Genomic DNA, 24,601 nt, shown 5'->3' on the forward strand with positions numbered 1-24,601 from the left:
ATTCACATGCCTGAATCATTCCCCGTTGTCAGAGTGGGAGTCCCACGGTACATAAAAAAGCAATAATATGCACGTAATAACCAAAGAACCTTGGTAATAACCAACCTGGAAGTAAAGTAGCCCTAAGCTACAATAGCAAAAACTTCCACACTCATGACTATCCTAGTCAGTTTGTATTGACCAAACTGCAGCCAATCAGGCGACAGCACCCACCTGAATGTTCTCCCCAGAGGCTCAGGCTCTCAGATTTTCTACCGCACGCCGTGTGAAGGGAGTCTCCCTGAGCTCTGCTCAGTACTTCACTACTTTGGCTGGTTTTTACCTACTTTAAGAATGTCATCTTCTAAATCTCTCTTCAGGCCTTGTCAATCAATCAATCAATCAAAGCATTTATATAGCGCACTACTCACCCAGAGGGTCTCAAGGCGCTGGGGGAGGGGGGTCCGCTACTGTTTGAACAGCCAGGTCTTGAGTCGCTTCCTGAAGGCGAGGTGGTCCTGGGTCAGGCGGAGGTGGGTCGGGAGGGAGTTCCACGTCTTGGCGGCGAGGTAGGAGAAGGACCGTCCCCCTGTGGTGGCTCTTCGGATGCGGGGGACGGCGGCGAGGGCGTGGCCGGTCGATCGAAGCTGGCGTTTGGGAGCGTAGAAGTTGAGGCGGCTGTTGAGGTATCCTGGGCCTTGGTTGTGTAGGGCCTTGTGTGCGTGGGTGAGGAGTCTGAAGGTGATTCTCTTGTTGACCGGGAGCCAGTGCAGGTCTCTCAGGTGTCCGGAGATGTGGCTGCGATGGAGGATGTCCAGGATGAGTCGTGCTGAGGCGTTCTGGATCCGCTGGAGTCTCTTCTGGAGTTTGGTGGTGGTTCCGGCGTAGAGGGAGTTGCCGTAGTCCAGACGGCTGGTGACGAGGGTCTGGGTGACCGTCTTCCTGGTCTCGTGGGGATCCACCGGAAGATCTTACGTAGCATGCGCAGGATGTTGAAGCACGACGAGGAGACGGGGTTGACTTGTCTGGTCATGGAGAGGGAGGAGTCCAGGATGAAGCCCAGGTTGCGTGCGTGGTCTGTTGGTTTGGGTGCGCTGCCTAGGGCGGGGGGCCACCAGGAGTCATCCCAGGCGGAGGGTGAGGATCCCAGGATGAGGACTTCCATCTTGTCCGAGTTCAGTTTCAGGCGGCTGTTCTTCATCCATTCGGCTACCCCTTTCATCCCTTCGTGAAGGTTGGCTCTGGCGGTGGCGGGGTCGTTGGTGAGGGAGAGCATCAGCTGGGTGTTGTCGGCGTAGGAGATGATGTTGAGGTTGTGCTGGTGTGCGATGTCTGCGAGGGGGCTCATGTAGACGTTGAAGAGGGTTGGACTGAGCAAGGAGCCTTGAGGAATGCCGCAGATGACTTTGGTGGCTTCAAATCTGAACGGGGGGAGGCGGACTCTCTGTGTCCTTCCGGCAAGGAAGGAGATGATCCACTCCAGTGCCTTTTCCTGGATTCCGACGTTGCTGAGTCGCTGCACTAGTGTACGGTGGCAGACAGTGTCGAAGGCCGCGGAGAGGTCTAGGAGGATGAGGGCTGCTGTTTCTCCGTTGTCAAGCAGTGCTCGGATGTCATCGGTGGCTGCGATCAGGGCGGTCTCGGTGCTGTGGTTGGCCCGGAAGCCAGACTGCCAGAGATCGAGGGATCCATTTGTCTCGAGGAAGGCGGCCAGCTGCTTGTTGACGGTCTTCTCGATGACTTTTGCCGGAAACGGGAGCAGCGAGATGGGGCGGTAGTTCTTGAGGTCGGTGGGGTCGGCTGATGGCTTCTTTAGTAGAGCGCTGAGTTCGGCGTGCCTCCAGCTCTCCGGGAAGGTAGCGGTGTCGAAGGAGGTGTTGATGATGTCCCGCAGGTGGGGTGCGATGACCGCGTCGGCCTTGTTGAAGACGTGGTGAGGGCAGAGGTCGGTAGGAGATCTGGAGTGGATGGAGTTCATCGTACGGACGGTGTCTTCGGTGCTGATCGGGGTCCAGGTGCGGAGGGTGGTGGTGGGGGGGCGGTGGTTCGGTCGTGGCGTGCGTCGGTTGAGTGCTGAAACTGTTGTGTATGTCCGCGATCTTGTTGTGGAAGTAGGAGGCGAGGGAGTTGCAGAGGTCTTGCGAAGGGGTGATGTCGTTGTTTCCGGTGTTGGGGTTGGAGAGCTCTTTAACAATGTTGAAGAGTTCCTTGCTGTTCAACATTGTGAGGGCGTGGCCGGTCGATCGAAGCTGGCGTTTGGGAGCGTAGAAGTTGAGGCGGCTGTTGAGGTATCCTGGGCCTTGGTTGTGTAGGGCCTTGTGTGCGTGGGTGAGGAGTCTGAAGGTGATTCTCTTGTTGACCGGGAGCCAGTGCAGGTCTCTCAGGTGTCCGGAGATGTGGCTGCGATGGAGGATGTCCAGGATGAGTCGTGCTGAGGCGTTCTGGATCCGCTGGAGTCTCTTCTGGAGTTTGGTGGTGGTTCCGGCGTAGAGGGAGTTGCCGTAGTCCAGACGGCTGGTGACGAGGGTCTGGGTGACCGTCTTCCTGGTCTCGTGGGGATCCACCGGAAGATCTTACGTAGCATGCGCAGGATGTTGAGTGCTGAAACTGTTGTGTATGTCCGCGATCTTGTTGTGGAAGTAGGAGGCGAGGGAGTTGCAGAGGTCTTGCGAAGGGGTGATGTCGTTGTTTCCGGTGTTGGGGTTGGAGAGCTCTTTAACAATGTTGAAGAGTTCCTTGCTGTTGTGTGCGTTGTTGTCCATGCGGTTTTCTTGGTGGCGTGGATCAGTTGGTGGTGTTTTCGGGTGGCGAGCTTGAGGGCAGTCATGTTGTCCGGTGTTGGGTCTCTGCGCCAGGTTCTCTTGAGGGCTCGGCAGTTCTTCTTGGAGCTCTTGAGTTCGTCGGTGAACCATGGGGCTTTCTTGCTACCGGGTCTGCTAGGCGGGGTCTTCAGAGGGGCGAGGTCGTCTGCGCAGTTGCTGATCCACTTCGCGAGGTTGGTGGCCGCCTGGCTTGGGTTCGTTACGCTGGTGGGAGGGTTCATGCTCAGGGAGGTCGCGAGCTGGTCGGCTGTGATCTTGTTCCAGCTTCTGCGTGCCACCTGTTGCTGGTGGTGGTGGATCGTGGTCCTTCTGAAGCTGAAGTGGACGCAGCTGTGGTCCGTCCAGTGGAGTCCGGTGGCGTGGCTGAAGGCGATGTCCTTGCTGGATGAGAAGACCGGGTCGAGTGTGTGTCCGGCGTAGTGGGTGGGGGTGGTGACCAGCTGCTTGAGTCCCAGGTTTGCGAGGTTGTCCAGCAGGGTGGTGGTATTGCGGTCGTTGTTGTTCTCCAGGTGGAAGTTGAGGTCCCCGAGGAGGATGTAGTCAGTGGAGAGGAGGGCGTGCGGGCTGATGAAGTCGGCGATGTCTTCGCTGAATTGTGTGCGTGGTCCCGGGGGTCTGTAGATGAGGGTGCCTCTGAGGGTGGTCTTGGGGTTGATGTGGACCTGGAAGTGCAGGTGCTCGGTGGGTGTGAGGGTGTCGTCGGTGTTGGTCGTGATGCGGATGGTGTTCCTGTGGATGATGGCGATGCCTCCTCCGGTGTGGTTGATGCGGTCCCTTCGGATGATCTTGTATTGATCTTGATTGCGATGGTGATGTTGGGCGCTGAGGAGGCGTTCATCCAGGTTTCCGTGAAGAAGGGGACGTCTGGGGCTGTGGTGTCGAGCAGGTTCCAGATCTCGATGGCGTGCCTGTGGACGGAGCGGGTGTTGAGCAGGATGCATTTCAGGTGGCTGCTGCTGTTGCTCGTCTTGGTCTTGGTTGCTGCTGGGGTAGTGCAGGTCCGGATGCAGGTGAACTTGCAGGAGTTGCAGCAGAAGGGTCCGTGGGTGCGTCTCCGGGTGGCTCGGTAGCATCCTGGGATTCGGCCGGCGTTGAGTGCGTTGAGGGTGGTGGCGTCGTACGTCCGGCGGGTGGGCTGGGGTCTGCGGGGGCCAGGGGTCCTGGCGCAGGGCGCGGTCCAGCCGCGGACGGGCGCAGACGGGCTTACCTTTGGCGCACCTTCGGCGCTCAGTCGGCGATCCCGCTGCGCGCGTCCGCTGTGCGGTCGCTCAGGGGACGTCATAAGAAGGGGGACAAGAGGGGCGGGTCAGCTTGTGGTAAATAATTTTACCGTATCATTTTTCCATATAATTAATTATCAATAAGGAAGCTCATTCAAATGAGAGGCAGAGTCCGTGGGATCTGAGTCATACGGGCTTTAATGAAGGATCCTCGAGGATCGGATATCATGTTCCATCACCACTAAGGTTCAGGAAGGGACATTCAACGTTTTATTAACATTACACATTATATATAGTAAAACAGTACAATTGAAATGAATGCAGTAGGCGTAACAGGTGAAAAGAGAGAGATAAGAACACATGTGCGTAACAGGAGGCGTGTAAAAAGGCGTACACATGGGCGTGCACTGTACATGTCAGAGAAACATCACAAGAAACGTCACATGTGGGTGGATGCAAAGAGAAAGTTTGCAGGATCAGCAGAAACCTATGACCTGGATGCGCGCGCAACTGAGCATGACGTGTAACTGGGGAGAACTGGGGGCTTTGACTTTAGCACTAGTGGAGGAGACTGGTGTCTGGGATGTCAGGGCAACCTGTACCTATAACATATCTGGTATCTCATGTTTGGAGGATGTAGTGTCTGAAGTAAAAGGTCTCTCGGGCAGAGGCCGTTCAATACTGCATGCTAGTGCGTGCATACGTGTTTTGGTGCAATGCGCGGGACCATGGGCCTACCATGGTAACGGGTTCAGTAAATCACTTGCAAGGAGGACAGGAAGGCCGGGCCCTTTGCTCTGTAGCCGGGAAGATGTTTTCCTATTTCACTAGACTGGAATTTGTTTTCGAGGAGGCTGAGCAGATAACTGTAGGCAAAATACGATTTTGGCAGGCAGTCCAGGCCGAGCCGGGCACCGCTTCGCTAGCAGAAAGTAAGGCAGGGGTCAGGGATGCATACAGTTTTCAGAGACAGGAGAGACGAGACTGGCCTCGTTTAAGGGCCTAGCTCAACTGAGCCAGGAAACATGGAGAAAACGTGTGCGAGATTCAAAAGTGTACCATGTAAAGACGTTGGCACCATAGGCCTAGAAGCCTAATTAACAGGATTTTCTTGCAGGACTGGATAGCTGACATGTTAAGGATGGACGCAAATGCATATGCGTCTTTCTAGCATGTACGGGACAGAAGTTACACGACATACAAGGAACATGGGTGCATGGATAGGGTGCGAGTGGGGGACACATTAGCTACCTGAAAATTTCCTCAAGCTGGGCGGCGGGAGCGGCTCGGCCAATGGGCCGGTGGTGGGCGGGGCCTGTGGCGAGCTGCGGCGGGAAGCTGGCGAGCGGGCGGCTCTGCTGAGGCTGGGCCGCTCAGGGGGCCAGGGGGGCGTCGGCGGCGGAAAAAGGCGGCAAGGCTGGCAGGCAGGAGCAGGAGGCGGCAGGAGGAGCAAGGGTGTAACCCGGCCTGGTGAGAGGCGCAGCGGTCACTCCCGAGCACTCCTTGCTGTCCCCTTAAGAAGGGGGACCAGAGGGCGGGTCAGCTGGGCGGCGGGAGCGGCTCGGCCAATGGGCCGGTGGTGGGCGGGGCCTGTGGCGAGCTGCGGCGGGAAACTGGCGAGCGGGCGGCTCTGCTGAGGCTGGGCCGCTCGGGGGGCAAGGGGGGCGTCGGCGGCGGAAAAATGCAGCAAGGCTGGCAGGCAGGAGCAGGAGGCGGCAGGAGGAGCAAGGGGGTGACCCGGCCTGGTGAGAGGCGCAGCGAATCTTGTGGGAAGCTCAGGCTTTTTAAGGAAGATCCCCACAAGAAATGTATTTATTGCCTGTATTCAGACCATGAGATAAAGGATTATAAGATCTGCAGAACCTTTCCTCAGAAGACCCTCAGAGACAGGGAAGCTCGTCTTCTCCTGTGGCTGCAGAAGATCAATGATCAGGACAACCCCCTATCTGAGGTAGGAAGTGTAGCCTCGGGGTCAACTATATCCTCTAGGAAGAGGAAGGCAGAGGAAGAGGTATCTTCTGAGGCTAAGGTGTTGAGAAAAGCTCAATCCACCAAGGATTTTAGCTTGCCTTCCTCCTCTTCCTTAAAGAAGACTTCTCCACCTTCAAGATAAGACCTAGTACGCCCCCGAGAAAGTATGGAAAGTATGGAAAGTCTTTGTCATCAAAAATACTGTCACAGAAAGTTTTACCTCAGAAAATGACTTCTTTGACGACACTGTCGTCGACGGCTCCTCTGTCGACAATTATCATCATCGATTCCTCTTCAACTTCGACGGTCACCTTTTCATCTCCGAGGCCTAAAATGATAAAGTCTTCGGCCTCTTCCCCGTCAACGCTGGTCTCTGTTTCAGTTCGACCCATCTCGTAGACGAAGGTAGTGCCATCGGTCGTCGACGCTCCACCGACGAAGGGTAAGAAGGTCCTGTCGACGAGCGCATCATCGACGAAGAACACCTCAACGACGCCTACTCCTTTGATGAAAGCCACCCCGTAGAAGAAAATTACATCGTCGTTGACGGCCACAATGAGGACGAAGATTGCCTCGTCGTCAAAAACAATGTCGACAATGATTGCCCCGTTGATGATGTTTACTGTCTCGTCGTCGGCCACTGTCCATACACCATCTCCCTCGACGGCACCGTCGCCGGTCCTACCATCGACGCTTCTTCTTTCATCTTGTAAAGAATTACAAGTCTGGTCTGCTGCACCATCTACAGTCACCTTTGCCTCGCCATCTACGGCAGCTTCTTTATTAGAAAGACGGGGCTCTTCACTAGCTGCTCTCACCCGCTGAAGTTGCCTGAACAGCTATTAAACTCTGAAGAGGATGAAGAACAATCTGATGTGGATGAGAGGTTCAGCGCAGCTAGGAGTCCATCTGAGCTGCTTATAAAATATCAGGACGAGGATCAGGAAGAAGAGCAGTTCCTTGAACCTACAGGTCAGGCTCCTGCCACCGTGCCTACGGCACAGATACCATTAACTCTACTCAACAACTTGCAGTATAGGTTGGACGACTACTATCGCCGGTTCCTTCCATCTGAATCGGAAGAGTCGCTCCCTTCGACGCCCATGCCTCAAGCCTCTGTAACGGCGTTTAGACCTCCAAGACCATCATCTCCAACACCAGCATCCGAAATACGATCTACAATTCCACCTTCTCCGGCGCCATCCCACCATACCCAGGAAGCTGTCACCACTGATGAGGACGGGGAGGAAGGAGAAGTTGATGATAAGTCTGTACTGTCTGAGTGGGATGACTATCAAACACAAACCCTATCACCATCTGCTCCACCTGCTGCGGACTCTCCGCCTGTAGATATTGGAGGATTCCATCTCATAATGGAAAGAGCAACAAAAAGGTTTCTAATTTCCATGGAAACGAAACAGGATGCCTGTTTCCTTTATGATTCTAAGGACCAACCGCAGAGGCAAGTAAAAACAATTCCCGTAATAGACTTCATCTGGAAAGAGGGGCTGAAGATCATGTCAACACCAAATTCTCTCCCTGCAGTCTTACCTCGCGTAGACAAAAAATATAAGGCACCACTCACCTCGCCTGCATGCCTTATAGGGCAATCAAAGACGGATTCAGTCGTCACCCAAGCGGCTCAGAGGCGGGCCAGAAACCCCTCTTCACAGGTAACTGCTCCACCAGACAGGGATGGCAGACGTCTGGACTCTATTGCCAAAAAAGTCTCGACTATAGCTGCAACTAGTGTTCGTGCTGCAAACTACCTAGCAATATTCGGGAGATACGATAGACAAATGTGGTCTGATATCTCACCATATATTGAAAAGACTCGAGAGCCAGAAAGATCAGAAGCTAGAAAAATATTACATGAAGGGGAGTGTACTTCTGCAGAAATGATCGATTCAGCAGTAGATGTGGCATCTACAGGCTTCAGGCAGTTGGCGGGGGCTTCAGTGCTGAGAAGGCAGGGTTGGCTGAGGTCAACATCCTTTCACCAGGAGGTCCAGGCTAAGATCATCGATATGCCATATGATGGGGAGTTTCTCTTTGGCCAGCATATCGACAAGGCCCTGCAGGCCATGAAGAAGGGCACTGAAACAGCAAGGTCACTGGGAAGCCTGCAGTTTCGTAAGTCGTCCTTTCGTGGTGCCAAAGGACGTGGATCCTTTTCCAGTATAGGGGGCTACTCTCTGTAACGATCGTACCAAGCCTCTCAAGGTAACCAGAGGTATCAACCGTACAAACAGCAAACATACGGACAGCGAGGTAACAATTACTCGCAAACAAAACAGAAGTTGTCTTACCGGGGACGAGATTCCTCTAGGAAACAATGAGACATACCACCTGCCACTATCTTTGCCCATTCCCAAGTCGAGAGTTGGAGGAAAAATATCCTGTTTCTTATCGAATTGGTCAAAAATTACTACAGAGAGATGGGTCTTGGATGCAGTGGCCAGGGGCCACGCTTTAGAATTCATCAAAACCCCTCCAAATTCTCCTCCCAAAGGACCACCTCCAGCTCACCTCAAGGAGCTGTTCGGAAAGGAGCAATCGAAAAAGTCCCTCAATTGCAAAAGGGAACGGGATTCTATTTGAGGTTCTTCCTCATACGCAAGAAGTCAGGGAAATAGTGCCCCATCCTCGACCTGCGTGCCCTCAACAGATATCTCAAAAAATTGTTCTTCCGGATGTTAACGCTTCAAGAAATCCTCCAGCTTCTCTCGGAAGGAGATCACATGGCCACCCTCGACCTTCAGGATGCTTATTTTCATGTACCGATCCTTCCCAGGGACAGAAAGTTCTCAAGATTCAGAGTGACTGGCAGGGATTTTCAGTTCAAAGTTCTCCCATTTGGACTTCGTTCAGCGACCCTTGTTTTCACGAAAGTATTAGCTCCAGTGGCAGCGCATCTTTGCTTAGTGAGCATTCAAATTTTTCCATACTTGGACGTATGCCTTATCAAGGCCAGTTCTTAAGTAACAGCAAGAGCGCATGTTCAAAGTTGCCTGTCACTATTGCAGTCTCTGGGTCTCTCAGTCAATTTCGAAAAATCCACTCTAACTCCGTCTCAAAGAAAGTCATTCTTGGGAGCCACACTAGACACTCAACTCACTCAGGCTTTCATCTCAAAAGAAAGACAGCTCAAGATCTGCAAGATGGCTCTCCTACTGAAACAAAAAAAGAGTAATTTTCAGTTCGGATGTTGAAATCTTCCCTAGGGATGATCTCATCCTGCATCCCTCTGATACCCAACTGTCGTCTCCGAATGAGGCCTTTACAAGAGGAACTCAACTTCCAATGGTTGCAGGTTTTGGGGTCGTTCGACGACATGATGAGCATAACTCCTCGTATGAGGGAAGTCTTTCACTGGTGGATTAAAAGGAAAAATTTGCAAAAGGGATGTACATTCCTGACGGAAGTGCCAAGGTTCACCATCACCACGGATGCTTCCCTCGAAGGATGGGGTGCACACCTTCAGGGAATTACTGTCAACGGAAAGTGGAATGTGCAACAATGGAAGTGGCACATCAATCATCTAGTGCTGCGAGCCATTTTCTTAGCCCTGAAGTCCTTTCGAGCCGACATCAGGGGATACGCGGTTCTAATTAGGACAGACAATACAACAAGTATGCATTACTTAAACAAACAGGATGGTACAAAATCGGCCCTTCTTTGGAAGTTAAGGCAAACTAAAATTCAGCAGCCTCAACAGCTTTCATCCAAACCTCTGTTGCTGTTCAATTACACTCGTATCGAAGCACTACTGGGTACCTAGGCTATACCTTCTTCTTATCCACCAGTTCACAGGCAGGTAGCCAGATGCCACAGACTGGCACCAGGTGACCCATATGTCTAAACACCCTATGATTGTAAAAGATCTGCATTGTTGACTGTTCAATAGTAATTGAAGCTGCAGCAGACGCCCGCCCCTGCCCGATGAAAAAAGCTGGTGGATGCATTGCTACTGGTCTGAGGAGGTCATCTGGGAGAGGTGGAGATCTGTGGACTCTGGTACCTGGCGAAGACGCAACTGCAAATGAACCTGCTGGAGTTGCGGGTCATTCGCCTGACTCTGAAAGCTTTTCGATTTTGCATCAAAGGGAGGCTGATTCGGGTTCTTGCTGACAATGCCACCACAATGTAGTCCTGCAACATGCAGAGCAGGGTGGACCTGCGTCCTGTGCCTGGCTGGGTCATCGGGGCATCTCCCTAGTTAAAAACCACCAGGCTGGATCTTTACACTCTAGGACGGATGAACTGAGCCGGCGTCGCATGGCAACTAATGAATGGCGATTCATCTTGAGGTGGCACATGCCATCATCCAGCAATGGGCAGAACACGCACCAGATTTTTTCACCACCATGGAGAACACGCATTGTCAAAACTTTTGCGCACTAGAGTTTCCAAGAAGGCTTTCTTGGGGATTTATTTAGGCAGAACTCCTGTACGCCTTTCCATCTCCCCTACCTTTAGTTCTAAAGAAGACCAGGAATGATTGGGACCAACTCATCTTAATGGTTCCGGCTAGAACCAGGAGTGTGTGTGTAATCCAAAACCTCTGGGCATTTGCCTTCCGATGAAACTGCTGCTTTAGGCGGATCTATCGCAGTCGCACCTTGGCCTATGCAGTATCCATGTATGGAGATTAAACAGCATGCGTTGATTGCTTCAGGCTCCCTTCTGAAGTTGTGAATGTCATCCTTGCTGCCGGGCACTGAAACAAAGGTGTACCTTGAAGTGGCACCCCCAGTACGGACTTGTTACAAGCCAAACTGCCCGATGTCTCGTCGTTTATTTATTCTCTGGCCCAGCAAGGACTTGTCGTGGCAAAATCAAAGGTTGTTTGTTGCCCTGTTTGACATCTTTGCATTTGCGAGACCAAACGTTTCTGTCTAAATCTCTTGTGATGAGGTTTATAAAAGGTTTGATTAATATATTCTCTTATCCCTGCTAATGCCACAGAGAAATCTTAACGTGGTTGTCATTTCCTCATGTTCACTCCCTTCAAGCCTATGCACATCTCCTTACGCTGAAGACTGCCTTCCTTGTCCCAATAACTCCTGCTTGTCGCATGAGCTTCAGCTGCCTCAGTGCAACCGTCTTGCATTACGTTCTTTCCTCACGAGCTGGTGTTGAGAACCAACATGGCCTTCGGGCCTGAATTCATGACTCTCTTTCACGCCTGGCAGTCCGTCACCCCTTGCAGCGTTATTAACTTGGCCTCATCCCTGGAAAGAGGAGGAGAGACTTTATTGGCTCCACCTGAATAAAGCCTTGAGTTTTTATATTGAATGATCAAAGATCATCGGGTGGACACTCTTTGTTGGGTTCTCTGAGGCAAAGAAGGACACGGCAGTGCAGGAAACGGCTCTGTCTAAGTAGATAGTCCTTCGTATTGAGATCTGCTTCCCATTGGCCAAGAAGCAGCCTTTATAAGGGTGGAGGTCTTTTCCGCCAAGGCTGCTACCAATGTGTTAACACACAAAGTGCCTATTCTCCATATCTCTCAGGATGTACAAAAACAAATGCTTCAGCGGCGGACCTCAATCCTAATACATCAAAGTAAGTGTCCTGTGCACAGTTCTTCCAGCACCTGCCGCCATCGGGTGCCACTGAAAATCAGATCCTGAACTTTTTCAAACAAGAGGAATGTGCACCAGAAAAGAAGTGCTCATCCAATTTGATTATCCAAATCTTTTATTGATAATGTATATATATTAAAATCCAGCCAACGCGTTTCGTTCCATGTTACACAGTAATTTCATCATGGTTCAAAAGTAATGTTGTGAAGGAGTTGTATACGCCTTTTAGTGGTATAGTATCATCACATATCAAAAATCATTCTCCTCCTTATAATCAACATAATTTTCATATACCAAAAGGTACCCTAGAACCTTGACACGTCCCAGATTTGATACCTTTGTTTTTTTTGATAATCAAGTTTATTGGTTTTAAAGAACAAATCACAAAATTCATTGGCAGCGAAATCAAGCACATTATTTGGATAAAATAAATTTTAAAGAGAGACGACAGAGACTTGTAAAGGCACTCTTTGACCTGAATAAAAATACTTGCATATGGTTATTCCTGTACAAGACATACACGCGTCCCTTAGGGCAGTAGATTGAACCCTTTGCCCCATATCTTGCCAAAAAGCTTGGGGCAGCCCTGGGCCTCAAAGAGGGGCTCCTCTTGAGTTCCACACCAATCCACTCCCCGTCTCCAATTCCGTATAGTAGGGGGTTTGGCCTGAGACCAGAGTGCCGCTATATCGCACTTCGCTACCGCCACCGCTGTTCCTAGAAAGCGCTTATCGGCCGAGCACCATCAAGGCTGTCAAACACACCCAGGACCAAGCGTAGTGGGTCATGGTGAACCGTCCACCCCAGGGTCTGTGTGAGTTCCAGTTCCACCCGCCCCAAAATGGTGCAAGGACAGTGCATTGCCAAATCATGTGATAGAAGTCCGCAGGGACGTGATTGCATCGCGTGCAGGTCGGGGAGGACCGCCACGGGGGCTGTATAGGCGTGCAGGAGTGAGGTAAGCTGTATGGAAGTAATAGAGTTGGTTGGACTAGACTCAACTAGAGGAGGTTGGGCCATTGTTCACTAGGGAGCGGTAAATCTGCGACCCCCCCCCCCCTCTATCCAGGGTTCCCTTCATCACTTGGGCCTCAAGGGGGCTGAGTTCCGGGAAGGAGGTGGAAGATGGAATATGTACTCGAAGGGCATGCCTTAGCTGTAGGTACTTATAAAATTGGGAGGAGTGGAGGGAATAGAGCTGTTGTGAATCTACAAAGGATCTTATTTGGTCCCCAACACAGACGTGCCCTAGTAGTGAGATCCCAATATGATCCCACCGACGGAAGTCCCAAACACCACTTCACAAGGTGGTCTGCCTAGTTAGTTTTCCGTCCCATTTCGTGAGGCTCAAGGCCATGTGCGCCGTTTGGGTGACTGGGTGAAGGACCTGCAGTATGGGGGCCCCATACAGGTAGGCCTGGAGTTGTGGGAAGTCCAATGATCGGAGTTCCACCCGGTACGCCGGTCGGACTTGCCGCCTGCGAACCAGTCATGGATCACGATGAGTCTTGTGGCCAGATAGTAGAGGTGGAGATCCAACTAGTACAGTTCATTCTCTCCTTCCTCAGTCAGTGCAGCGAGCACATCCTAATGGCAGAGGTCACAACTGGTCTAACTCCCAGCCTTCTTGTGTATATGTGCCTCTTGACTCCTTGCCTTGTGCTTCATAAAACTTTAAATCATATGAGGGTCCCAGGACCACCCAGGCTTTCACTATCATGTCTGCAGTTTAAACACAGTATCCATGTGGTCTACTACTTCACCTGTGCCAACTCTGCACTACTTCCCTGCCAGAGTCCTCCCTCGTGCTTCTGTCCTAGGGTTTCTGTCATTTGTAATAATGTTTTGCCTCCACCCTATCTCTACTGTTTGTTTGATTATGGCTGAATGAATGAATGAATGAAAATAAACTTATATAGCGCAACTTAGCCCATCGGGCGTGCTGCTTTCTTTTATTTGTTTTTTGTCTCTCTCCTTCCTGCAGCCTCCTTTGTCAGCGGAGATGCTGCCTCACGCTTGGAGCAGCTGAAGTTAGAGGCACGCAAGGGATCAGTGGTGAACGTCAACCCCACCAACATACGGCCCCACAGCGACACTCCTGAAATCCGCAAGTACAAGAAGCGCTTCAACTCTGAAATCCTCTGCGCAGCGCTATGGGGTGAGGGTCTATATCACAATCATTCACTGCATTAGGACTGATTAGTGAAAAAGAGAAATGAACTGCTGACCTTTACTGTATGCCTGGTTGCTTTTATGCCCACATATTATTTTCTACTGTTTAGAGAACACTAAGGGTCATGTGTGTAAATTCACTGAGCTGTCAAAGCATATGCTAACCTGGGTGAATTTGTCATATTTCTCATATTTTCTGATGGAAACCTTCCGCCAGTTTCTTCACTTCATGGAAATTCCTTCAAGTCCACAAAACGTCTTCATGAGCAATGCTTTTCAAGTTCCTCTAGGTGGCACAGTGCGCCTCTAGCCTCCACTCCGCCTCCAGAAGTCATGTGTCCACCAGCGTGCTGGGAGCAGTTCCTCTTTTTCCGTGCCTTCTTAATGTCGTCCAGAGTTATCTCTCCTACTGTCAAGTTCCTCCGCATTCGACAGCAGCGAGGTCTATTATCTCATCAGAGGGCCTCAGTCTTTAACCTTGCAGTGTGTGTCACAAGAAGACCTTTCATGCTTCCAGACACCACACTTCATCGATGTCAGGTGACTCGCCTTCCATCCCCATTGTCCAAAAGGAGGAGACTGGAGTTTCCGGTTCCCTCAAATGACCCCAAGGCTTTCCTGCTAATTTAGCTGCATCTTTTCAGGACGGTTCCCAAACCTTTTAGTTTCTCCCCAAGATGGGGGAATGGCTATATCCTACTGGTCTGGTTCCTCCCTCCTTCCACAGATGGAATTGGAGAAGTCTAAACTAATCGGGGCCATCCTCAGTTTGCTTGAGCCCTCTATTGTGCCAGTTTTGAAGTGATTCTGCCCATGGAGCAACTTAAGGGCCGTCCAAGGACTCAATAGGATAAAGTGTCATCCATGTGGCAAAGGAGAGGGTGGGGACAACTTTAATCAGTGAACCTTATTGTGAATAACTCCCCAGAGACCAGTGTGTCCCCCGCTTGAAGACTTTTGGTTCAGTTTCAGATTCCTTGACTCTGGAATGAAAAGGTCTAGAATGGCCCGCAGGATGAAAAATAGGAGGGAATCGAGAATCCTGACACCATATGTCGCAAATCTTTTGTCTCAAGAAGTTTGGCTCTTTGTATGGCTAATGATACCTGCCTTTAAGGCTAGTACGCCCTGGCCTTCTGGGAACTAGTGAACTTAAGATTCCTATCCTGCAACCACATTTCACTGACCTTGCGAGTGACGGTCTGGATGCATCAAAACACTTCCTGAAGTGTGGCTTTGTTTCTGCCGACATCCTGCTCGTCCTGTGGCTACGGCCATCATGCTGGGCTTGGCTAAGTTGCCCTGAATTTTCTAGAGATGTCCAAGACATGCCCTTTGATAGTGTGCAGCTGGTTGGAGAGAAGGCGGACTACTCCTGCTTGAAACATTTTAAGAGCAGCAGGGTTCAGGTTTGCACCCTAGGCCTGGTTGTCTCTGCATGGCACTTTCACCAACAGTTTAGGAAGTTTGGAATGTATACAAGGCCTGTAGAGTGCTCGCAGCGGTTACATGACATCTAAAAGCTACAGGATCTATATCACTCCTTTCAAAGCAAGGGTGGTTCCAGGAGGCAACCACAGCAGCATGAGATCCAGATGCCCGTCTGCCCTTCCATTCCTATCCTACCTTGCCAGATGAACCTCTTTTTCTTCAGAGCATTCTTCCTGACTCCTGAATCGATTCTGGAGGCGAAAGGCATTTCTTCGCAGGACAAATGGGGCCATAGAAGTGATGCCAGTGATTGGTAAATGCGCGACAATTTCTTGTCCGGCAACTCCCCATAAAAATTTTTGCTTCCAAAGGGCTAAACTCGGGAAGCTGCTCCAGGCCTATCAGATGGGGGCGCCAAAGCGTGGCGAAACTGAAGGTAGCGGAAGAACTGGGTGCGGGGCATCCCAAATTCCTCCTGCAGGTTTGTAAATGATTTGAGGGCGCACCCTGACATAACATCACCGAGGGTAGAAATACCTAGTGCATCCCATCCCTGAAAGCCCCTCAGCGCATTCAACTGGGGCAGCCGACCATTTCGCCAGAGGGGTGTTTCCTGGGTAAGTACATTCCACCACCCCATCCTACGCAAAGCCTGCCTCCACACGTGAAAAATCACTTGCGTGGCCGCGGGAAGAGATCTCCGAAGTGGCGCCGAGTACAGCAGCGCATGTAAAGATGCAATACCCATCAGCGTCCACTCCACCGCGTAGGCCGGGTCACCCCTGTCCCCATACCACCAGTCGTTCAGCACCAAGAGGTGAGCCGCTTGGTAGTATGAGAGTACATCCGACGTGGCCAATCCCCCAGTGTATGTGGACAGGAAGCACGTCCTCAGGGCCACGTGCGCAACACCCCCCCTCCCACAGAAACCCACTAAGCGCTGAATTCAACTGTCGGAACCAGCGGGGCGGGATCACGTGCGGGTGGTTTTGCAGTTGGTATACCAGGCGTGGCAGCACCACCATCTTAAAAATGGCAGACCTGCCCAGTATAGACAGCGGCATCTTAGTCCATACCTTCAAGTCCTCGCGTGTGCGATCCCAAACCAGGGTAAGGTTGGGATCGCGGGACATCGCCGCATCTTCAGTTAGGTATACTCCCAGATATTTCACCCTATCCGTCGCCAGCTGGAGGCCCGACGCCCAGTCACCCACGACTCGTTCACCACCCAATATCCAGAGAGGGACTTGCTCGGATTCATGTAAAGGCCAGAGGTTTCACCGAAAATTAGAAGTATGCGCAAAATTCGCGGCCCAGAATGGGCCAGGTCAGTAAGAAAGAACAGCACATCATCTGCGTATAACGCAAATCTATCAGTGTGGTCTGAAGACCACCGGAACCCTTCAAGTTGGGCGTCGATGCGCACCCACACCGCGAGAGGCTCCATCGCGAGCGCAAATAAATACGGGGAGAGGGGACAGCCCTGCCGCGTCCCCCGCTGAACCGGAAACGATCGGGAGACCGCCCCTCCAACGCGCACTGATGCCATAAGGCTGGTGTATAGTAGTTGAACATATTTCAGGAATCTCGGACCAAGATTAAGGCGCCTCAGCAGGGCAAACAAATAAGTCCAGCTCAGGGAGTCAAAGGCCATGTCCATGGCCGCTAGGAACAGCGCCGCCGGCTTCTCAAGGTACCTCCAGGCAGATATCGCGACATGGGCCCTCCTAATGTTGTGCCGAGTGGCTCTCCGCGGCATGAATCCCGCCTGATCTGGATGAACCAGGTCCGTAATATAGGGTTTGAGCCTAGTAGCCAGGGCCTTCGCAAGGATCTCCGCCTCCGTGTTCAGTAGGATCGATGGGGCGATAGGACGCATGGTTTTCCGAGGGTCGCCCGGGCTTCAAGAAGACCACGACCTCAGCATGTCGCCAGTCCGGTGGGAGCGCCCCACTCTCGCACGCCTCCTCCAGTACCGACCGGAAGTGTGGGCTCAGCTGGACCAAAAACCGGCGGAAAAATTCGCTTGGAAATCCGTTGGGGCCCGGCGCTTTACCCGGATTTAATTCACCCAAGGCCTCACCCAGCTCCTCATCCGTCAGGGGCCAATCTAAGAGTTCCCGCACCTCATCCGAAACGGCTCTCGGGGGAAGATCTTCTATGAAGCGCTGGACAGTCTCGGCCTCCAGACACTCCCGGGGCATGTGCAACCCCTCGTAGTACCCGGCAAAGCTCTCTGCAATAACTGCGGGTTCAAGTATGGGTTCCCCCTCAGGGGTCTCAATCTGAGGCAGCGGCTGAGCATGCATGATGCCCTGACATAGGCGGTGTAGCATATTACACGATTTGTCACCCCATTGATAGATCCGACTGCGGGTGGCCAGCCAGGCCTGCCTCGCCTCGTCCATGAGGACTGTGGCATATTGCTGTTGCGCCAGAGCCAGTTGTCGTCTGGCGGGGCCACCATCCTCCTCCCGACCCCTGCGTTCCAACGCCTCCAGCTCTGCCTCGCGCCGCACTAGATCCTTACGCTTCTCTCTCCGGGCCGCAGCCCACCAGGATATATCCACGCCTCGCATTGTCGGCTTCATGGCCTCCCAGAGGACAGTCGGGGAGTCCACCGAGCCCAAATTCGTGGCCAGGTACCGGTCTATTTCGACCGTCATGTGCGCCCTGTACTCGTCCTGCGTCAAGTGCCAGGCCGACATTCGCCACCGAAACGGCTGCCTGGCCGGGCCTACATTGAGCGTGATGGCTACCGGTGAATGATCCAAAAGCGTCTGCAGCAGAATCTCCGCTGACAGTAGCTTGTGGGCCAGCGCCCTGGGGATGAAAATGTAGTCCAATCTGGAGAAGGAATCGCGTGCAGCGGAGAAGTATGTGTAGTCCCTGCGAGCCCCATGTTTATACCTCCATGTGTCTATCCAGTCAAGGCCTACCGTCAATGCATGCAGCCTAGTGGTGGGCCCCTCCCCCTCCGGTGCCAGGGCCGCCACCACACTCCGCCATCTATCACAGCTCCCATCTAAGACATCATTCCAATTTCCCCTACAATGGACAGGGCATCTGGCATGGCACCCCAAAGGGACAAGAGCCGCTCCACCAAGGACCACTGTAGCAGCGGCGGAGCATACACGCTACCAAGAATCACGCTATCCCCTCCAATTTCGCCCTGCAGAAAGAGGTACCTGCCCTGTGTATCTGTCCATAGGCGTTTGTGTATATATGGCACTCTCTGATGTATAACGACTGCCACTCTCCTTGAGCCCCTCGAAAAGCCTGCATGGTATGCATGCGTGAACCCTGAGCGCTGGAGACATAGGGCCTTCGTGCCTAGCAGATGGTTTTCTTGCAACAACAGTATGTCTACTCCCATTCTTTTGACGCACTGAAAGATCGCCCCCGCTTAACTTTGTCCAGAATCCCCCGCACATTCCAGCTCAAGATTCGCAGTGAACCAGGGCCTACCCGCCCTCCCTCCCCGACAGCAGACATTTGAGTAGTATATCACATGTGGGACAAGTGTCCCCAATGCACAGCTGGTTCGGTACATGGCAAATAACGAGCAGCAAAGCATACGCAAACACCCCCCCCCCCCTCCAACCCCCAAACCCCAACTCCCAACCCCCCCGTCCTCCCCCCTCCACGTACCTCCCAAACATGAAAGCACCTGTTGCGGTCGGATTGTGGCCTGGTCCCCAACGGGAGACCCAGCCCCACGTTCTCCAATGGATCCCCTTGTGCTAGCCCATAGGAACTAGGCTGTCACTCCCACCCACCCATTCAGACTGGGAAGGGCTCCCAGCCTAAAGCAACAGTGCACCTGAGCATCCACACCCACTATATGCATTGAGTCACGTTCATGGCCCCCGACCATCAAGTACCATCAGTTTGCTGTTCCTGTGTGGGGCTGTCTGTGCGGGCGACCGAGTCCGATCTCGAGCCCCTATTGGAACGCGACCTTTCGCGGCTCCGGCTCTGGCTTCTGAGGCCCCCCCCCAGGCAGTTCCACTGGAGGAGGAGTCTGACTCCTCGTCTCTGGCCGTGTTGACGCTAACTTTCATGGTTTCGTCTGTCCAGTGGAAGACCTCCTCCGGAGTGTCGAAGAACAAGGTTCGGGACTTGTAGATCACCCGCAACCGCTCCGGGTAAAGCAACGCGTACTGGAGTTTAAGGCCACGAAGGCGGGCCTTGGCCGCAAGAAACGACTGACGCTGCTGCTGCACCAACCTCGTGTAGTCCGGAAAGATGAGGATATTCGCGTTGTCGTGCATTAGTTCGCCCTTGTGTCTTGCTTGCCGCAGGATGGTATCTCTATCTGAGTAGTTCAAAAACTTGCCTATGATCGGCCGTGGGCGTGCTCCCACAGGGGGTTTCTTCACGAGAGCCCGATGGGCCCTCTCCACCACAAAGCAGCGAGATAACGTGTCTGCCGGGATCCAGCCCTCCAACCATTGCGCCAAGAAGTCTTCAACCTTGTCCCCCTGGCAGCTCTCCGGAAAGCCCACAAAGCCGGGGTTATTCCGACGAGCGCGCCCCTCGGCATCCTCGACCCTCGTGGCCAGACCCTTCCGTATCTTTTCCATGGACGCAACCTTTTTCTTTAGGATAGAGACATCATCTTCAACTTAAGTGATACGGGTCTCCGCACTAGTGATTCGCTCTACTGCATTCCGCAGTTCTTGGCGGAGAAGGGTGACATCGGCTCCTACCGCACCTATTTTGGCGTCCAGCATGTCCCTCGACTGACTGATGGCCGCCAGTAGCGCCACATTGTCAGGTGCCGGCGCCTGGGATCCCCCAGGGCCCGCAGCCCCGGTGAACTTGTCCATCAGCCCCTGCTTGCTCTGGCCACCCCCGGCCCCACCCCGCATCATCTCTCTGCGTCCTAAGCAATAGGAACTCCTTATGCAGGCAAGCTCACACTCCTGGGCTAGCCGTGTAGGCCAGAGGCAAAGCAGGCGGTCGTCCAACGCAGATTGTAGGCCCAGGGGCCGCACCCAACACCACAGAGTCCCTCTTTTAGTCCCGCTGGGCCAACATGCCACAAGGCCACAAGCAAAAGCACTCCTCTATGGCCGACAGCCTACAATGTCCAGGCAGCCCCAATGGACACCGCGCACAACGCCTCCACTGGCCCAGGGCGCTGCGAATTCCCTTCTGCCAGGGCCCGACCCGACCCCCGAGTCACCCTGCAGCAGGCAGTCAGAACTCACCACTGTCACGACGGTCCCACCAGTCGCTGCCGCTCGTCTCTCACATCACTGGACCTGGCCGGGTCCCTCTGCGCCCCCTCAGTGCTTCTCCTTCTATTTAGTGCAGCCAGTGTCCCACTCGCCGCTCCAGCGGGGAGCCCAGGCAGATATGGTATCACAGGGCGTCTCGGACAGTGGAACCCCCGATCACTGGGACGCACTCCGAGGGCCAGGCACGGAAACCCGGGGTATAGCTTGTAAATGACCACGACGGGTCACCAACCTCTGGGGCCACACTCAAAGCTACTGGCACCCGTCCTCAATCACACAAGGTTCCTGGCATGCTGGACCACATGCTGGAGTCAAGCTAGCCGGGCTGATGAGAGGTGTTACCTCGAAACCGGTCCGGTCCTCTGATGCTTGATTCCGGTCTGGGAAAGATATGGCTGTGTAGTTCGGACTGGACTGTTCCCATGGGGCACAGGGTCAGAGCTGATTTGCATAAAGCCATTATCTAACCCAGGGTGGTGTGGAGTGCAAAAAACGATGGATTTAGGCCCAGATCCTTGTACTGGGGTGAATGTAAGACATTGATCTACATTCTGTCCATCAAATTGTTTTTTGTAATTTTGGACCACAGTTCAGGGCACGCTCTCGCCGAGAGCCAGCAACGGCTACGTTAAGGCCACGCCTGGGGCCCCACCACTTGTAGTCCCCGTCTGTGCTGGGCGCCGCCTGTCCTCCCCACCGGGGCCCGATCTAGCCCCCGAGGCACAGAGTCCCTGGGCAATCCCCACTCACCGCCGCCACGACGACTCTGCTGGACTGCGCAGCGCCTCCCATCCGATATCAGGCAGGCCAGGCCCGTCTGCTCCGCGTTAGGGATCTCTGCCGTGCGAGGCCCAAACCAGCGTCACTCAGCTCCCGATGATCAGGGCAAGCCGAGAGCTCCCACAGCTCCCGCAAGGGCCCTTCCCCTGCCCGCTGCTGCCACTCGGCCGAGCGGCTCCACGGCAGACAGGGCGGCCCAAAATGGCGGCTGCCTCTCAAGGGTGTCTCCTCCAATGTTCGCCCACTCAGCTCCAAACAGGGCACCTCTCCAATGTTTAGCGGCGTGCCTGCCGTAAGGCGCGGGGGCCCCACCCCGGACAGCCAGGCCCTCGGCCAAGCTCCGGCACCCCGCTGCGCTCACAGCCGCCGCCGACAGCCGCACCCGATCCGGGTGGCGCCATTATCGAGGCCCTGGCTTTGTAGGCCTCGTCAGATCTTCTGGGGCCCGCTGAGTTTCTAGGTCGTTTCGTCGTCCTCGGTGCCTCCACCCGGCTGTTCTCGCTACCGAGTGTAGTGCACGGGTGCAGCAGCAATAATCACAGACAGAGAGCCCTAGTGGATGCCCAGGGCAAGGATATTCGATCAGGATAAAGTTAGGCTGGTCGGAACTCAAGCTCTACACGACCGCCATGATCGCCGGCCAAGCCACGGCCCTGGGGTAAGTGATTTTAATGTTAAAATCTCAAATAGTTCTTCGTTGGCTTTTAGCACCAGAGAATTAGAAGATGTATGGTCTGTTCCTGAAATAATGTTGCCGGCTCATACTCGATCGGAGAGGGTGGAGTCTCTTAGATTGTTTGAGAACCAATGACTTAGTTATATTAAATAGGAACATTCCAGAGGACTCCCCTGCCGCCCTAACTGTTCATGCTGCCCGGGGGCAGTCATTAATGCCTATATGGTGGTATACCAACTCTTTGGAGCACGTACTCAGTTCAAGATACTATGGACGAATCTGAGTTACCATCCTATTTTACCAGTGGATGTTAATCTGGAATTAAAGATGCTTGATCGTTGGAATTCAAGAAATGAAACTATTAGGTACAATAGAACAATTGGGCGTACCTTTTGGTCTCATAAAAAACTGACCTGCTTGAAGAGATGTGTTGAAAATGCAAGCTCTGGACCTGGTCAGGAAAATCCCATTAGTTGGTATGAGAAGCACTTGGCTTTTTTAAAATCATGTGGAAGTAAACAACTAGTCGGTGGCATTGACCATCCAGTAGTTACTTTGTAGAAGGTAAAAATGCTAAATCTGGAATTTAATGCTTTAGTAAGGGACCAACCTAAGCAGACACCATTGTCCATGCAAAGGGAAATTAATAGATTAAAACAGGCAAGAACCAGACTAAGGGCTTCAGAGCGTAGTGGTGGATTCCAAATGTATCAAATCAAGAGAGGTCGCACATTCTGGTGACTCCCGTAAATATTGGGCCCTAATTGCCGAATTCTGCGATAGTAGAACTAAGGCAGAAGCCATTTTAATATCTGATTCAGAATGGACCAAATTGTAATTTTTTAAAATTTATTTATCAGAGCGCTTTGCATAGCACCAGTTGCATTACATGAGGACACATTCATTTTTGTTAGGCACGGGGAGATTAAGTGATTTGCCCAGAATCGCAGGATATTCAGCGTCATTGCCGAGACTCGAACCCAGTTCGGTGGATTCGAGGTCGACCGCCCTAGCCGTTAGGCCAACTTTCATAGCTATATGCACTAAACACTAGGAACAGTTTATTTATGTACCTGATAGAGACCACTAGCTGCAGATTCCTTAACGTAGAATTATCCCCAGGCGTGAGACTGGATCCGGAAAACGTTTCTGCCACAGCACTCCTGTGCACCGGGAGGACGGCACCACGTGACTCCGCCCTGACGTCGTCCGCGTTCGTGACGTCAGCGAGGATACATAAGTCCCACCCCGGCACGCCTATGTCAGTTTTTTCTCTTTCCGCGTGCAACGCGGATTGTTTCCTAGCCTGTTTCAGCCCTTCTCTTCTTTTTTCACTCTTTGGCGTTACGTGGAACAGTGTGCGAATGCCTTCGGGCTTCAAGACCTGTACCTCCTGTGTACGTCCCATGTCGGCGACGGACCCTCACCTGTTTTGTATGTGGTGCCTGGGCGAACACCATGACTCGAAGAGTTGAGACTCCTGCCAGCACCTTACGCCTAAATCACGGCGGGAGCGCCCGATGAAGGTACTGTTGGCGCGGTTGTCCAGGTCAGGGTCGGCCCAGCGTCCATTCCCTACCTCGGAGGCAAGGCGCCGCCGGTTCCGTCTGCAGAATCGCCTTTCGCCGCGGCCCTTTGGGCGTGGCTCACCGGCTGGTAGATCCTTCAGTTCGTCTCCGAGGCCCTGTCCTCCCGCAGTGGGCGCCAGCTCCCCGGGACAGGTGTCACCGCCCTACCAGCTGTGTTCCGGCGCAGAGGCGACTAGGGCCCAGATGACAGCCTACGCTGCAGTGCTGCAGGCTTCTTTGGCCCTTCCTCCACCTCCTGTGACGTCTGCAGATCCCTTGCCTTGTGCGGGGACTTCCGTGGAGTCGCTGGCGGCTCCGACGCCGGTGCTAAAGGTTCCGGCTTCAGGTTGTAGGAGGGTGGCGTCATCGAGGTGTAGTCCTCCGGGGCTCCAGCGCCTAGCATGCCTGCCTCACCGCAAATCCCTATGGGGCTCCCTGTGGTGTCGCAGGTGATCGCCGGGACTCCTGGCTTGTCCCCGTGTCCCCCTCGATCCTCTGAGCAGGCGGCTGCCTCACCAGAGGTTGAGCTGGCGCCGGGAACCTTCCTCTCAGGTGGAGTCGCGGGTGGAGGCCAGGACCTGGGGCGCCTTCCCGAGTCCCTCTCGGTCCTCAACGCGGGCGGCTGCCACGTCTGAAGTTGAGCTGGTGCCTTTTAAGCGCCGCACCTTTGCCATTCCGGCATCAACTTTGCCCCATTCTCCTGGAGAGACAGTGATGGCAGGAGTCGGCCCGGCGCCACGGAGGCCCACTCCCGCGCCAGTCGATGCCCATTAGGCGCTGATGGCGGACTCCACGGAACCGCGTCTGTGTCGGGTTCTGGATTCGTCTCCTGAGGTCCCTTCTTCTCCAGAGGTCTGTCATCTATTTGTTAGTGTGTTCCTCCCCGGAGATAGAGCACTGTTTTGTTGCCTTTTCCCCGGCATCTTCCAGGGAAGGCTCTTCGCCGTCCCCACGGCCTGAATCCTCTAACTTTTCTTTCCGTGGCTCGCGGTTGGCTTCTCCACCGTCCTCTCCGCCCTCCCCTGGGGCACCTCAGGTTCCCCATTCCTCTGTGGATCCTCCTCTACTCCGGGGCTGGCAGCTCCCCCCTGGACTTGGGGATGGGCGGCTCAGTCTGCAACCGTCACCCACGGAGGAATTACTTTCCC

At 53.4% G+C, this 24,601-nt stretch overlaps 1 protein-coding gene across 6 annotated transcripts in view; it reads left to right on the plus strand.

Moving 5' to 3' along the window:
* MINK1 (misshapen like kinase 1) overlaps window positions 1–24,601 on the plus strand; it is a 675,548-nt gene that overhangs the window by 573,016 nt on the left and 77,931 nt on the right. For all 6 annotated transcript variants that reach the window (XM_086946234.1, XM_086946236.1, XM_086946233.1 and 3 more), the window contains one exon: window positions 13,565–13,738. In XM_086946234.1, coding sequence (XP_086802360.1) covers window positions 13,565–13,738 — 174 coding nt within the window. The remainder of the gene's footprint in view (window positions 1–13,564; window positions 13,739–24,601) is intronic.

Source organism: Lissotriton vulgaris, chromosome 12, assembly GCF_964263255.1.
Source record: "Lissotriton vulgaris chromosome 12, aLisVul1.2, whole genome shotgun sequence".
Lineage (NCBI taxonomy): Eukaryota > Metazoa > Chordata > Amphibia > Caudata > Salamandridae > Lissotriton > Lissotriton vulgaris.